The sequence below is a fragment of the Nuphar pumila genome, chromosome 10, assembly GCF_984573655.1.
Source record: "Nuphar pumila chromosome 10, dmNupPumi1.hap1.1, whole genome shotgun sequence".
NCBI classification, from domain to species: Eukaryota; Viridiplantae; Streptophyta; class Magnoliopsida; order Nymphaeales; family Nymphaeaceae; genus Nuphar; species Nuphar pumila.
The window spans coordinates 31,939,480-31,956,693 of record NC_143258.1 but is presented as its reverse complement, the minus strand read 5'-3'; the positions used below and the strand labels follow the sequence as shown (position 1 = coordinate 31,956,693).

The 17,214-nt window shown below is 37.7% G+C and overlaps 1 protein-coding gene across 1 annotated transcript in view; it reads right to left on the bottom strand.

The window, feature by feature from the left end:
- Window positions 1-3,982: 3,982 nt before the first annotated feature.
- The window catches only part of RAPTOR1 (Regulatory-associated protein of TOR 1), an 85,440-nt gene continuing 72,208 nt past the window's right edge, over window positions 3,983-17,214 (bottom strand). Inside the window, exons 21-23 of the mRNA XM_090018906.1 lie at window positions 5,892-5,977; window positions 5,673-5,757; window positions 3,983-5,214 (exon numbers count right to left, since the gene is read on the bottom strand). Of these exons, the coding sequence (XP_089875032.1) occupies window positions 4,867-5,214; window positions 5,673-5,757; window positions 5,892-5,977 (519 nt within the window). The 3' untranslated portion in view covers window positions 3,983-4,866. The remainder of the gene's footprint in view (window positions 5,215-5,672; window positions 5,758-5,891; window positions 5,978-17,214) is intronic.

Below are 17,214 nucleotides of genomic sequence, written 5' to 3'. Positions count from 1 at the left end.
TTTGTCGTTGGTCTACCCAGAACCCACAAGAGTAAGGACATGATTTTGGTGATTGTGGATAGACTCACCAAGTCATCCCATTTTCTTTCGATCAAGACCAACCAGTCTTTGGAGAGTTTGGCAGATTTATACATGCAGAAGATTGTGTGACTACATGGAGTACCTCTATCGATTATCTCGGATCGAGAACCATGTTTTATATCAAAGGGAGAAATAATTACTTAAGGCATTCCTTTTGCTTCACAGCAAGAAATGATTTTCACCAACGCACCAAACATGGGCTTTTCTTTCCTTGAGAGGGACATGCTAGAGGGGAGCGAAGAGAACGGGGAAGCTGTAGAGCCTAAGGAGTCTAAGGAGCCTAATATTCTTCTATATAGGACTATTCCTAGGGTAGGACAAGGGTGATTCCTTTAGGATGTGATGAACTTTATTCATCACCAGTGTGTCATGTCGCACGTGTTGTGATGATGCCTTGATGACACGTGTGTTGCTATGTGGAAAGCTCATGGAGATGGCTATGGCATGCGGTGATGGAAAGAGGCAATGCAACATGCTCTTTAGCAACACAACAAGCAAGCATTAGTGTGCGTCACACATCTGAAGTGCATATGCTCAACGCCATGCTCCATGCCATAGGGTCTCTTTAGCCACCCGTGGTCAAATCCCATCTATATCATTCTATCATCTGGCTTTGGCTGGAGGTCAAAAGGCCTTCTCAGTAGTGATGGGAGGTCTCATGTGGGCCCACCATATGCCCGATGGGGCCCATAGGTCCCAAAAATCAATATACTCTGCATTCGGTGTGTCTTTGAAACTCGATGATCAAATGTCTGTGATGCTTATTCGGATGTGTAGTTTGCTCTACGACCCTGCTCATGTGCTCATCAAAGGAAAGCGACACACTCGTCCCTTTGGATGCTTATACATCAAATGCTTTGGCATCATCCCGCTATCGACCTGCTTTGCTTGACTTGGCTTTTTCAAGACTTCCCGTGCTAAGCTTGCATGGGATATTTACGACCTCAAATCTAAGGCTTAAGCAACTCCTCACCTCTGAGGAAAGTTGCATGTTGCACGGTGCAAAGAGTCTAGGTGAGGTTTATCATTTGTTGGGCTCTCCGATGGACCCTGATCCAACGGTGACTCTAGGTGAGAACCCTGTTAGAATTTTCTGTATGATATTCAGGTAGAGATCCCTGATGGGAAGATCGAGATGCATTGGTTGCGGACCTAGTTCAGAGCCAGTGTACATGGTGTATGACACCCCGTTTTGGTTCATAGGGCCACCTATCTGCTATATTTGATGGGGGCAATTATTTTTCTGTCAAATGAAGTTTGTGGAGGATCCATGCCGATATGACTAGTGCAATGCGATCCTGACCTACTCTTGCAGCTCTTTCAGGAATAACACAGATGCTATGGCGGGCTACGCCCTTCTTTTGGAGGTATGAGACTTTCTTTTCTGAATTTATCCCTTTCATTCCAACTTCTTTCTCCTGAATGTTTCTGACTTTTGCTTTTTGGACTGGTTAATTGTGGAGATACATGTAGATCCCTATCAGCAAGATGGCTCTTCTAGCTTCTTTCGGCAGTCCTAGGCTGCATTGGTGGGAGATTTATCATGTGAGGGATGAGTACCCACAGTCGGAGCTCAGGACAACACTCGATGCACTGGATTATACTAAGGTGAAGATTTCTTCTTTTCTTTTTTTCTGGTGTTGCTTTTCTTCACCCTTTACTGCTCATTTTCTGCCCCTTGACTTTGTATTTCTGCTTTCAGGTATAGTGGAGGACTTACACTCCATAGGAGTAGTAGTCACTAGGAGCCGTGATTTTTCCGGATTGTGCTCCTTGCACCCTCATATTTGATCGGATTAGATAACCTTATTACATAGATCAGGTGATGAGGCAATTTGGTCTTCATTTGAGAGACCATGCTACACCTTGGGGAGAGCGACTGTTTACCACCCCTTGGAATGAGATTGGAGATGCGAAGATGCTTGCTGTTGGGAACATTTGTAAGGAGAGAGTATATGAATTGGTATGATTCTGTGTAGCTGGGCCTAGTTTGTTGCAGGTTGGAGGATCAGTAGAGCTGGGCATAGAGACAACAGAGATCCCCGAGAACGCAACAGATTCTGGCGAGATCCACATAGAATAGGAACTAGGGATGGGCAATGAGTCTTCCATGCTTTTCTACTCAGAGTTGATGGGCAATTGTCCGGGATTTTATCATGGTCGTCCACAGCTTCCTGAGGAGGAAGAGCCACCTGTAAGCATTTACAGACTGAGTTTGTCCCGATCCCTAGCCCTTGTCACTTTCTTCTTTTCCTTTTTTGTTTTGATGTTTGTTATTTGACCCTCTAGATGAGTGAGGCACGAACCCAAAGTCTGGAGTACGCCTTGTCTGAGCGAACTGCTATTCTGGAGAGGGTGCAGACTGAAATAGAAGAGGCTCAGTTGGAGTTGATGGTGGCAGCAGAGCTAAGGTCCACAGTGGCAGACTTGAGAGCAGACTTGGAGGAGTCTCAGTGAGCACAGGACGTAGCCTTTGACGAGGGTGAAGTAGTGACTCAGGCTGAGTTGATAGGGCTTCAAGCTAGCCTGGTGTACAAGGTACTTTTCTCTCTTTTCTTTTGGTCCTTTTTTGTGATTGAGAAATGTTGGTCTTTAACACTTAGTATAGAGATCATTCATACCTTATATATGCTCATAGACCTGCTTTTTTTAGATGTTATTCGTTGATTTTTGAAAATCCTTTTTTGCGTAATGCAAGAAAACATGGAGCTGAAGGAATTGCATGCCCAGACAAAGGTGTTGATGACCTGATACCAATAGAAGTTGGAGACTCGCAAGATCGAGATTCCCTCAGGTGGAGTGAGCACTTCACTTCTTGAGGTTTGCCACCTGTAACCAGAACAAAGCAGACAGAGGCACGACCTGAGGTATCGTCATCCTCGACTCAAAACACTGCAACACGTGGATCTACCCAAAGGACTGGGAGAAGGAATCTATGGGATGCCAGTGAGTCAGAGGGGGCCGGAGACAGACGGGACAACTCCTTAGTTTACTTTTTTTTCTCTCGTAAAGATCATGATATGCATGTACTACAAGGCTTAAAACCAATGTTGTCAGTATCGGTATCCCCCAGAATCGTTGGCCCATCGATTCATCTGTATCAGCTGACACAAAAAAATAAAAAAAAAAATTTATCATGTGTCAATCATAACATGACACGTGTTAAAACTATTAGAATATTTTTAAAGTAATATTAATAAATTATTTTTTGGTACTTTTTACATTTATTAAAAAAAAAAAAACAATTCAGGCCTGCCACGCATCCGATGGAGGCTGATACACACCGATACTGATAACAGTGTTTAAAACTTTCACAGATAACCACGATCGCAAACTTTTTCATCTTTACAATGCCCTTTGATTCTGTCGTGATTGTGGATCACAAAAATCTAGAAAAAATTAGGAATCACAAGGCCTTGCACACAAGCCCTAAATACAGAGTGAAGTATTTCATAATCCCTTGCGACCAAGAAGCATCGACCTCGGAGAATGTTGTCAGTATCGGTATCGCCACGATAGGATGCATGGCATGGACCAAGCCTGCAGCTGACTTAATTAAACCCTTCACGCTCAACACAACAGCTTTAGCATTTCTCGTTTTCTGCATTAATGGTGGGGTTGATTAACATCCGCACCTGCATTCATCCAACATAAAGGCAGTTGAAGGAGATGATCACGTGTTAATGTGGAACAATGCCCAGCGTGACTGCAGTGCAAACATAGCGCACAGAACCATGGAAATACGCAGGTTTTACCATTTAACAGAATGAGCAAATTGTTAAACAGAACAGTTGGAATCCAACAAATTATCAAAATGATGGGACCAATTCGGAGGCCGCTCTGGCGACTGTCAGGAAAGGAATATCGTTTCAATTTTTTCAGGGAGAGAGAGAGAGAGAGATTGTCAGGAAAGGAACATCTATTGCAATTCTCACAATTGTAACAAATATATATAACATTTATCATTTACAAGGAATTTCAAAAGCTTATGGTACAAATTCAGAAACAAGCAAAGCTCCAGAAAAGCACATGCATCCTTGTCTTTTGGGCGTACTGACCAGGCCCAAGGCAGCAAAAGCTCATGGCACTTTCCTCCAATCCTTGCACAGGTAAACCAATTTGGTAGCCATTTCAGCAGCCTCTACCAACTGGTCAGCATTCAAGTTCGAGGTCCAACAGCCGACAGAATCTCGTAGGAATGCTTGGAGAAAGAAAATACTCCAGAAGAGTCGGCAAATACCAAAAACCAAGAGATAAAAAGAAAAAGAATGAAAAATAGTGTTCACAACCATTTTTCAGCAGCATTGAATGGATCTAACCATTCAACATCTTAGGCAACATAAATGACACCCAGTTCGAGGAAGGAGGCCAGGAAGCAGGTTTTATATTGAAAGCTTGCAATGCTTGGCAATAGCCACCCTCATCGTGGCTGTTTCTCCAGGCAATCTTCACTAGCTCATCAATTATTTTAAAATGATCCCAGGCATGCTCCTGATACAAATCAATGGACCAGGGAGAGAGAAAAAATGCAAATATTTACAATCTTTACCCATGTGCTGGATTATTTGCAATGCCTCTGGTTGTAAAACCCTGCAGGACATGATGCTTGGACCTAACGAATATGTCATAGATTTAACACACTTGGATGGCACCCATGCTCAAGATGCGTGCAGTCAAACAGAAGGGAGAAGGGGCATGGTGGCCTTGCCTACTGAACCTGTGCTTCCCACAAAGTCAGCAGGGTAAGGAGGATGTTTATGTCTCACGGATGGATCTGTATTATGTTCATCTTGCTGGCAGGCTCTCATCTGCATAGATAGAAACACAGGCATCCGTTGGGCCACCAGTACCTGCAGCAAGGAGCACTCTGTAGGGATGGAAACTGAGGCAACTAACAGGACCTATCTTTTGGGCCATGAAAGATGGGTGATAACGGATCACACTCAGCTGTTCACCTTCAAGACTGAAAACCTTTATGATTTGCTTAGCGGAGCCACTAGCAATTACAGGGGCATGACGATGAACAGCCAAGGCTGTAAGAGATCTCCTGTGGGCCTCAATAGTAAGATAGGCATTTGTGTGCTTTCTTATATCCAGGAACTGAATATCCCCAGCCTGTGATGCACTGACAATCTGAAAAAAGGTGAAACCAGGAGCAGGAGAAAGATTAAGTGAAGACCAGAAAGTCATCATTTATATATGTTCTACCAGGTACAAATTTAGAAATGCAAGTCACCACAAAAGAATCTAGTCAGACGAGTTATGGTAGGTAACGAAATTAATCAACCTCATAATAAGGAATATTTTTATCCGCAGAGCCTATATACAACTTATATAGACACTGTTAAGTGTTAATATAAAGGTACAGCCTCACGGCATAGCTAGCAAACTGAATCCACAAGTTAAAATAGATGCATAAGAAAAAATTATGCATTTTTAAGTTTTCTAAATTGTATAAGCTGCATCAGCATCCATGGCAAGGTTAGCCAGCCATTTTATTCAACATTTTCAGAGTGAGACTCCAAAAAGCTAAGCAACTATAAACTATATCAATCAGATGGTATACACACTAAAATCTTAGGTGTTATTACCTTAACAGGATCAAGTCCAGGTTGAAAACTAATTCCCACGACTCTCTCAACACTCTGTAAATGTGGCTTCATTGTACAAATGTGCCTACAAGATTTATAACTTCATAAGAATGCCACAGAACAGAACTTTATAATAGAAAAAGAAAGTACAGATTCAAAGTTTTGCAGGAAATACTAATCCATGAGGTTAATGCATTCCAGATAAAGAAAATGACTCACTTATCAGGTGCTCGCACATCAAATAATCTGACATAACCATCCACGTAACCTGCCGCTAATTGCCCTCCATAAACTTGAGAAGCAGACTATACAATAGAAGACAACGCTGAGAAAACTATTTTTAAAGAGAAGCAGCAAAAAATTGTATAAGATTGCAAGAAGAATCAAAATCACATCATCTGATTGAGTGAAAGCAATGCAGGTGGATCCAAATTGGTGGCAGAATTTTCAACACTTAGTGTGAGCAGTGCAAGCATAAGAGCACAAAGAGTGGAGTGGGGGTCGGTGATTACAAAGGATAGAGTGGTGGATTAAACATGGGATTAGATCTTTGCAAGCAATTAAAAAATGTGTAGCCAGACCTTTCATACAACTGCAGCTATACACCTTAAATACACACAGCAATAAGGTAATAAAAGTGATATTCAAATGATGGAGTACAAAAACAATGTATGCGCCACTTCAAATCAGATGGATCCATGAGTAGGTGGTTTCATATTAGTGTCAAGTCAAAACTCAATGTCGTTCGCTTAGGTCTGGTTCAAAATAATGCAATATTTCAAGTGTCGTAATGCTAATCAAGGTTAATATAAGAACATTACTATGTAAGATGCATGAGTTGGAACCTATGTAACACGGACTCTTCTAACAGGGCATCGCACCCGCACCCGCACCCAGGCGGGTGCAACACTTGGACACCACTTCTTTTGTGTTAGGTGAAGTCAACCACACTGAAGTCAATTTCTATCCAAAAGTAGATTCAGTTAACCCTAATCAAGTCTATTTTTATCTATATATATATATATATATACACACACACACACATAAATGCACACACATACACGTAGTGTTAACTTAAAATTGTTAAAAAATTTATATATATATATATATGCCCTCCCCGTACCCAAGTTTTTTTAAAGTGCCGCATCCATACCTGTACCCGCACCTATGTGACATAGGTTGGAACCAGTCTTACCCATGGAATGCCTTAGGTTTGGCTGAACCTAGGGTAAGTGACCTTAAACACCACTTACTCATTCAACCCAATTGGATTGGATCTAGGATGGACAAAAATGGTATTCTTTTGGCAAAAACTAAAAAAAGAATTTCAGACACAAAAAAGGAGAAAAACCTCAGTACCTATATTCAAAATCCAGGATGCTTTCATCTATGTAACATAGATTCTTCTAACAAGGAACTGCACCCACGTTGGACCCGGACCCATGCGGATTCGACATTTGGACATGGCTTCCTTTGTGTCAGGTGAAGCCAACCACATTGAGGTTCAGTTCTGTCCAAAAGTAGATTCAGTTAACCCTAACCAAGTCCAGTTTTCTCTCTCTCTCTCTCTCTCTCTCTCTCTCTCTCTCTCTCTCTCTCTCTCTCTCTCTCTCTATATATATATATATATATATATATATATATATATATATATATATATAAATTGTAAAACCTGCAAAATTTTAATATTTTTATGAGAAATAAAGGTGAATTTAAGGCTAAAATATTATTTAAAATTAAGATGAGAATTAAATTGTAATCCGAGCATTAATTAGGATTCAGAATAAATTAAGTTGAGAATTTATTCCGAATCAGGGTTTTGATTTTAATCGGATTTAATATGAACTTAAATGAAATTTTAATTTCAATATTAGCTCGGTTTCGAATTGAGTGTGTATTTGAAATAAGAGTGGCATTGAATTCCAATTTCAATTTTTAGAGTTTATCGAATTTGGATTTAAATTCGGATTTAATAAATAAGTCTCGAATACTATAATTAGATTTGAGTTTGATTTGAATCTAAATCAAGACTTAATTGAATATTAATTCAAGTTTGAAATATACAATAATTAGAATTTTCATTGAAATTGAATTTGAAATTTGAAATTTAAAATTGAATTTAAAGGTAATACATGTGATTCTTCAGGGTATTTTTAATGAATAAAACAATATTAATGATGAATTTTACAAGAAATAAGTGTAAAAATATAAATTATCCTGAGACAAATTAAAAGAAATATCTTATGAAAAATTAAAGTATTCGAGTTGATTTTAGTAAACTTCGCATTCATAATCCAATTTATGAAAAATATATAATTTAATAAAATAACTGATAAATTTCGTCAAAATAAAGTCGAATATGATTTCAGACGAATTTAGAATAATTTGATACAAATGAAATGTAATTTCAATAAATTGAATTTAGTTTTATGGTTTGAAATCCAAACAAGTTACAGAAAAAAAATGACTAAGTGTCCTGTCGACCCTCGCGAAAACCGTACTCGAAATTAATTTTAGTAAAAATGGCATTTCTGAGAAGGAAATTTAGATAATTAAGATAAATTAGTATTTGAAAGAATTTAATGTGCATTTGAAAAAAAAATAGTTTGCATTTGGAGTTCTTCCATTGAAACTTAAATTATAGTTTTGAAAGAATTGAAATCCAAAATAATAAATAAAGTTAATTAGTAAAATAATTAAAATAGAATAAAAATTTAATTCAACTAAATTGAATAAAATGGTAGAGGTCCATTGGTGAGCCGTCCTATCCTATGTTGAACCTCTTTGTTAACTTAAGAAAAAAACATTAAACTTAAAGATTTAAATTGAGAGTTTTTAAAAGTTACCAAAACCAATTTATAAAAGAAAAAAAAAGTAAAGAGTTTCTAAATACCTAAGGGAAGGAGACGTCCCATCCTAGATTCTTCTAGGATGGGGCTGAAATATTTAGGAGGAAAGAAAGAAGGATTGGGAAAAGGAAGGAAAGAAAAAGAAATTTAGAAGCTTGACAAGTCAAACTTTTTTGCCAAGCAAGCAAGTTTGACAACTTTCAATATGGAAAGTTTCAACCCTCATGGGGGTGTGGACCAACCATATTGGACTCTTATATATATATATATATATATGTGTGTGTGTGTGTGTGTGTGTGTGTGTGGATTATGTCATGTAAGATATAATATAGTTATGTAACATAATAAATAAAGGTAAGAAAATACACGGTGAAAAATAAGTTAAGAATTTTTTTTTGAAAAATGGAAAGAGGGCTGAGATTTCTTTTGTTAGAATTAGGGAAGAGTTAGAAGACTAAATGAGGGTATATAAAGCCAAAAAGGGGCTCCCCCCCCCCCATATTGACCCTTGTTTGGATTTTTTAAGCTTTTCTCTTCCCTTCCCTTCTCTTTTTGTTCCCCTCTCTTCCACCACACGGTATTGGAGGGCAGAGACGTGAGTGGGGTTGTGGTTGGACGAGAAAGCACAACCACTGGTTGGAGGATGTTTGATTCGTACCTATGATGCATTGGTTCAGTGTTTGTGTTTCGACGATTCCAGGTAGGGGGTTTTATTCTCTACACGTAAATAGAAACTCGTAGACACGATTTATTTCAATTTTTAACAAGAACAAACCTTGTACCAAACCCCTCATACGTGGAATTGAAATTGGATTTGTCAACAAATTTAATAAAGGGTTTTCGGAAGAAAACCCCTCTCAAAAATCATTTTTATCAAAATCAGGTTTTCGAATTCGATTCAAGTTGTTGCTAAAAGAAGATTTTTTTTTGTAAAATCCAAATTTGATTTAAATAAGAAGGGTTGATTTTGATTTCCCCTAAAAGAAATTGATTCCACCCTAAAGTGGTTCAATTGCTAAAATTAAAATGAACAAAAACAATATATGCATGCTAGCGATTTTGTCAGAAAAAAAATCGTAATTTCTTAGGATTCGTGTAATGGTTCACCTGAATGCATATTTCTTGTTAATGCATATTTCCGGCTTGACACCAAACCGGTAAATTGTTTGTATCTCCTTCATTCGGAGGAGTTTTTACGAACGGTTTATTGTATTGGAAAGCTAACAAAAGTTCACAACTTCTGTGATATTTTGATCTCTGTTCTTGGATTGAGCACTGAACCATAACAATCAGAACAGAGAAGTACATGTGTGCACTAAACCAGTTGTATCTCTCTCATCCGAAGGAATTTTTACGAACGATTTATGGCATTGGAAAGCTGACAAAATTATGTCATCCGTAAAAATTTCAGCTCTATTCGCCGACTATAAAATTTTATGTGACCTCTGTAACAGTCGAACATAATTGAGTTTTTACAAGTTTTAAACCGATTCGAGACCCGGTTATCATATACTTGAGAATTCTATGCATTTTTGTGTGTACTTTTGCAAATGAACATCGTAAAGTTTATAGACTATTTAAAATCTGTTTTCTGCAGGGAACTAAGTGTCAATTATAAGGCACAAATTGAATGATGTGCTAATGCACTAGCTTGCCTTCGTAACCTCTCGCTAGTGAATGAGACGAAAGAGTCTGCCTTGCGAATAAAATGTGAATGTTTAATGAACCATGCATATTGTTTTTACATGACTGACATGTACATGATGATGATGTGAATGATTGGATGCATTTAGTGTAAGAAAAAATTATTGTTTTATTTGTGCATATGCTCGTAAGTTTGAAATGAAAGAAGCATGAGCAATGATACCGAATTCAATATTTCAAAATGTGCATCCATGAGCCCTGAAGAGGCTGAATCCCACAAGTGGGTTCATATGTAAGTGTTGCATATAAAGTAATTAATTTAAAAGTTTAAACATGTAACACTAAAGATCGATGCTTGCAAAGAGAGGGCAAGCGGTACTAGTCTGGCTTCGTGGGTATCGTAATTGAGCATAGAAGGTTGCTCATCTCCAATCACGAAGATAGGGGAACCCTCTAAATTCTAAATTATACTGCAATGTGGAGGCACATAATCTCATGAGTAAAGGCCAATGCATCGGGATGGTATTGTTGGGAGCTTCACCCAACACCCGGCACCCAGCACAGGTGAATGGAGTTCGGCCAGGCCAAAGTCACCCTATTTGAAAACATTACCTGCGCCTCAGCCTTGACTCAGGATTACTACCTGTATTTGTACTCATAGGGATAAGAACTGTAACATAAATTGAGTGTGCATTTAGATAGACATGACATGCACCATCTAAGAAAAAAAACCTAATTAAAGATAATAAATGACGCATGCACATAGTCGACTCTTGCAATGATAAGTACATGCACTTTTTAATTGTTCATGTTGTTAAAACATATGCCATACATGATAAAGGGTATTCTTGTATTTTTGCCCAATAGGGGCATTTCAATCTTTTTCATTTCTTTTCTTTTTCCTTTTCTTTTTCTTTTTTTATTTTTATTTCTTTTCTTTTTCTTTTTATGGGATTGCATTGGGGCCCCAACTAAGAGTCGTTGGGAACCGTTGGGGGCTCCCAACAACTCTTAGTGGGAGCCCCCCAATGGTCTCCCTTTTAGTTGTATAAATAGGGGTGTTCACCCCTTTGTAAAATAGGCTTTTCCAAGCCCTTATGCTCAATAACATTCTCTTTATTTTGTAAGCCCTTTGTTGGCTTTTGTATTTGTCCCTTGTGGACTTTTTCATTGTGGTTGCATTTGTGGGTGTCCGTTATAGGACATTGGGTATGCTTTACCATCCCTTATATCTATTTCTGCTTACTTCATTACATGGTATCAGAGCAAGGTTGTGCTCTTGAATCTTGTTAAAGTTGTATTTGCTTTTCTTGTATCTCTCTTCTTGCTCCTCTCTCCTAGTCACCATGGAGGGTGAACAAAAGATAGATCTTTCTTTCAAGCTAATTGGTTCAAACTATTTAGTATGGGCATCCGCTACGGAGAACAACCTCAAAGGCAAAAAGCTTTGGGGTTATGTGATGGGCACGGTTCCGGAACCTCAACTTACCAAAATGGAAGGAGATCAAGAAAAGGCTTTGGAAGGAGGTGCACGAATCAAGGCGATTGAAAAATATCAATCCAAAATTGAGGATTGGGAGAGTAAATATGCAAAGATACTTGCATGGTTTATGAACAATGTGGAGTTAAAAATTTGTTCTAACATTGACAAATTTCGTAAAGCTAACGAGACATGGTTCTTGATGAAATGTATGTACACTCAAACAGACCTCGCTAGACAATTCTTTCTTCAAGAAAAGATTTGCATCATTAAACAAGGGGACATGTGTGTCTGTGACTACTTTAGATCTCTTAGTCCCTTATGGGATGAGCTCTCTCCTAGAAGCCAAGTGGGTGGCTAGTGAAGATGTAGAGCTTAGAAGAGAACAAATGGAAAAAGAACACTTTTTTTCAATTTTTAGATGGGCTTAGGCCTGATTATGATCAAGTTAAATCTTTTCTCCTCCATAGATCTAAGCATCTCCCTCTAGAAGATGTGGTTGCCGAAATATGCCAAGAAGAAACCTGTCTTGGCATGATAAAATGAGAAGATAAAGTCTTAGTCGTATCCAAACCCAACAATCATATTAAGACCTACAAGCCTCAACATTTTGGGAGGCAAAATGGTTATAATGGTAACTATAAGAAGGCCATATGCCATCATTGTCAAGAACTGGGACACATAAGAACAAAATCCCAAGATAAATGAAGCTCCCAAACCTAGAGTTGCTTTCCGTTGAAGAAACCACACCAAGGAAGGAAAATATTTTTTTTCTCTTGCTCAACTATTGGAGGTGCTTCAAATTCTACTCAAATCTCCATCTACATCTGGTGTCGTCATTGCCTCTTCATCTCCTCCCGGTATGTCTTCTTGGATCCTTGACTGAGGAGCTTTTTTTCATATGACACCGGTTGAAAATGGGCTATCTGACTTATGTTCTAATTCAAAAACCTCCTATGTTTCAACTGTTGATGGAACATCCTTACAAATCAAGTGTTGGAACATTAAGCTCTTTTAAAAAAATTCTTGTGCCAAATGCTAGAGTTGTTCCACAACTAAATTTAAGTTTTCTCTCTGTTTCTTAAATTTTCGACATGGATGTGAAATCGCCTTCTCAAATAAGGGTTGCTCGTTGTAGGATCTTCGGTCCGGGTAGCAGATTGGGCAAGGTCATAAGAGGGGGATCTCTATTACATGAACTACTTAAAACTCCCCACCAAATTTTTTTGTAATTATGTCCAAGATAAAAATTTTGAGACTTGATACAAAAGACTTGGACATCCAAGTTTCTCGAAAATGTATTCTTTTCTCTTTGAGAAAAAATTTTGTAATGAGAAAAATTTTGTTTGTAAGGATTGTATTTTTAAAAAAATGAAATTCACTCATTTTCCAAATAGAACTTTTGTGTCGAAGAGGCCTTTTGAATTAGTTCATTCAGATGCATGGGGGCCTTCTCCTATCATATCAAAAGGAGAATATTCATATTATGTTACTTTTATTGATGACTTTACTAGATATGTATGAATTTATTTTCTTAACTTAAAATCCGATGTTTTCTCGTTCTTTAAGAAATTTCATATGATTGTCAAAAATCAATTTTTAAGTAATATCTCTATCCTTAGGTCTGATTCGGGTGGAGAATACTTGTCAAAAGAGTTTCAAAACTATCTAGAAACCAATGCAATTTGCTATTAAAAATCTTGTCCTAAAACTCCTCAACAAAATAGTTTAGCAGAAAGAAAACATAGACACATTTTGGAAACTACTAGAACTCTTCTTATTTTAAAAGAAATTCTAAAAAGTTTTTGGGCCGAAGCCGCTCTAACATCAATTTATTTGATAAATAAAATGATCTCATCATTTTTGCAAAATATATCTCCCAATAAAAAACTATTTGAAAGAATACCTGATTTCAATAGGTTAAGAATTTTTGTTGTAAATGTTTTGTTCTTTCACATAAAAGAGATAAATTATCACCAAAAGCTATTGAATGTGTATTCTTAGGTTACGGAGAAAATAAAAAAAGATTTAGATGCTTCGATTCCAAAAATAACAAAATGTATGTGTCTAAAGATGTAACCTTTTTGAAAAATGAAAATGGATTTCAGAGAACTAAAGATATTAATGAAAGCGAATATGCTTTCTTGTTTGATCTTCTTCCTCAAGAAGAAGAGATTCCTAATGAAAATTTAGTGAATAACCAAGAGGACACTCCTCTTAATAATATTGAAAATGAAAATGTTGATGAAAACGATATCATTGATAGTAGACCAATTCAAACCTATATTCGGTGTGGTCAACAAGTTCCCATGAATGCGTTGGAAAAATACTCTCGAGATTCTAGCATAGAGAAAACTTCACTTAGAAGATCCAGTCGTATCTCCAATCCCCCTAACAGGTTTGTTTCCTATGATTCCTTAACACCAAAATATAGGTCATACCTAATTGTGTTACACTCATTCCATGAACCATCCCACTATAATGAGGCTAAGAATTTTCCCCAATGGGTTGAGGTCATGAACTTAGAACTTAGTGCACTTAAAAAAGCAAAAACTTGGGAAATAACTTCATTACCTATGGGAAAAAAATACATATGACGTAGATGGGTCTATAAAGTCAAAGCTAAGAGCGATGGGTCCTTAGAACGCTACAAAGCTAGGTTAGTAACTAAAGCATACTCCTAAGAATACGGTATTGATTATGAGAAAACCTTCGCCCTGGTTCCTAGAATGACAAGTGTTAGGACCCTTATTGTTGTTGCTTCTATTAAAAAATAGCCTATTTATCAATTAGATGTTAAAGATGCATTTGTAAATGGTAAACTAAATGAAGAGGTTTACATGGATCTGTTAAAATATGTAAATCCAACTTGTAATTTAGTATATATATTTTATATATATAAGGTAATACATATACATATATTATATATATGTATATGTATATACCTATTATATATATATATATATAATATATATATTTCTATCTTTAGTCTTAGGGGTAGTTTAGGTATTTTACACATTCTTTTTCGTGAATAAGCACTTATATTTATTTTGTATTTTTCTTTTTCTTTTTTTCTTAATTTCTTTTAGTAAATGATAGTGTACTTGCCTTGGGAGGGGCCCAACCCACTAGTCATTGGACCCCTCCAACGATCACATTTGTGACCGTTGGAGGGGCTCCAACGACTATGTGGAGCCCCTTCCAAGGCCTCCCAATGCCCTATATATGGGCACTATTTCTTGTATTCTCTCAAGGGTTTTGGGACTATTGCTCAGCCTTTTGTTGTTTATGAATCTTATGAGTGCATTTGCACATTTGTGAGTGTACTTGCCTTGGGAGGGGCCCAACCCACTAGTCATTGGACCCCTCCAACGATCACATTTGTGACCGTTGGAGGGGCTCCAACGACTATGTGGAGCCCCTTCCAAGGCCTCCCAATGCCCTATATATGGGCACTATTTCTTGTATTCTCTCAAGGGTTTTGGGACTATTGCTCAGCCTTTTGTTGTTTATGAATCTTATGAGTGCATTTGCACATTTGTGAGTTCGTGTTTTGTGCTTTTGTGCACAAGTGTTTCAAGTGTTCTTGTTGTGCGTATGTGCACGTATTTATTTTCAAGAATATTGTTTTATTGATTTGAAAATACTTTCACATGGTATCAGAGCCTCGTTGAAGAAGAAGAATTGCGAGTCTCTTCTGTTTGAGTGCCTCGAAAAGCGTGCCTTCAAGCTTTTGAAGTTTAAAGTGGATCATCTTCTTTGGGAAATATTTTAGAAGTCTCCTTTATCAAGAAAGACGCGAAAAATATTTGAGGTACGTATTATTTCTTCTCTTCTTTCCTTTCTAATGGGCGAAAAAGACTCCCATTTCTCTCTTGGGTTTAAACTTAATGGCTCAAAGTATCATGTTTAGGCCGGTAATATGGAAGCCCATATTAAAGGAAAGAGGCTTTGGGGTTACGTTCATGGTTCAATGTCGGAACCGGAACCCAAAATCACCATAATTGAAAAAGGGGATATTAAGATCCTTGAAGGGAAAGAAAGGCAAAGGGCTCTTGAAGAATATTCTAAAAAGCATGATGATTGGGAGATGAAGAACTTCAAGATCTTATCTTGGATTTTTTCATCCGTTGAGACCAAGATAAACGTCAATATCATCAAGTTTAAAGAAGCTTTCGAAGCTTTGTTGTATCTTGAGAAAATGTACACTTCAAGAGACTTATCTCACAAGTACTATCTCCAAAAGAGGGCTTTGACCCTCCAACAAAATGAGATGTCCATTCGGGAGTACTTTGCCGAATTATCCTCTATTTAGGACGAGCTTGCCATCCTTGAACCAAAATGGAGTGGAGAAACAATCGAATTAAGGCACAAACAACTTGAGAAAGACCGGTTCTTCAACTTTCTAAATGGTCTTAGACCCGAATTTGAACAAGTTTGGTCCTCTCTTCTCTCCGCCTTCACATCTCCCTCACTTGAAGATGTAATCACTAAGCTAAGTGGTGAAGAAACTCATATGGGGATTAGCAAGAGTAATCTTAGCATTCTTGTTGTCTCTTCTACTCAAGAAGATTGTGAAGTGGTTGATGTCGTGTCAAGACCGAGGAATAATGTGAAGACCTATAGACCTCCTCATTTCAAGAAACAAGGTCAAGGAGGAAATGATCGGTATGGCAAAAGTGACTATAGCAAATTGAATTGCCATTTTTGTAAAGAACCAGGACATATCAAACCCATGTGCCCTAAATGGAAGAAATTAATTGCAACGGCTATGACATCCCAATCGGAGGAACGACCTTCATCATCAAGTGGGTCTCTTTCTCTTCAACAAATCGTAGAAGCATTGCAACCTCTTCTCAAGGGAGGCATTTCTGGAGCCGCTATGTCATCTCTCCCCTGCCCACCCCACCCCACCCCACCCCCCCGGTAAGACATCTTGGCTTTTAGATTCCGGGGCATCTTTTCACATGACCCCAAGTACTTGCTCTCTTTCAAATTTTTCTAAAAATTCTCTTCCATCCTTTGTCTCAACCGCGGATGGAACATCTCTTGAAATTAAAGGAATATGCAATTTTGAAAAACAAGATTTATTTGTCCCAAAAATTCGTCTTATCCCAAAATTAAATTTAAATCTTCTTTTTGTCTTCCAACTCTCGGGCCATGGTTGCGATATAAAATTCTCTTCTAATAAATGTTGGATACAGGATCGTCAGTCCGGGAGATTGATTGGGGAAGGCTCTAGAAGATGAGACCTCTACTACGTTAATTTTCTTCAAGTTCCCAAGACTCAATTTTGTAATGTTGTTCAAAACAAAGATATTCATGTATGACATAAGAGATTGGGTCATCCCAATATTATTAAAATCTCCTATTTGCTTTTTATTAAACATCTTTGTAAAAGTGATTTTTTATGAAATGAATGTATTCTTGAGAAGATGAAGTGTTTACCTTTTCCTCAAAGATCCATGTTTACGACAAAACCTTTTGAAATTGTCCATTCCGATGTATGGGGTCCGGCTCCTGTGATATCTAAGGGAGGATTTTCATACTATGTGATTTTTGTGGATGA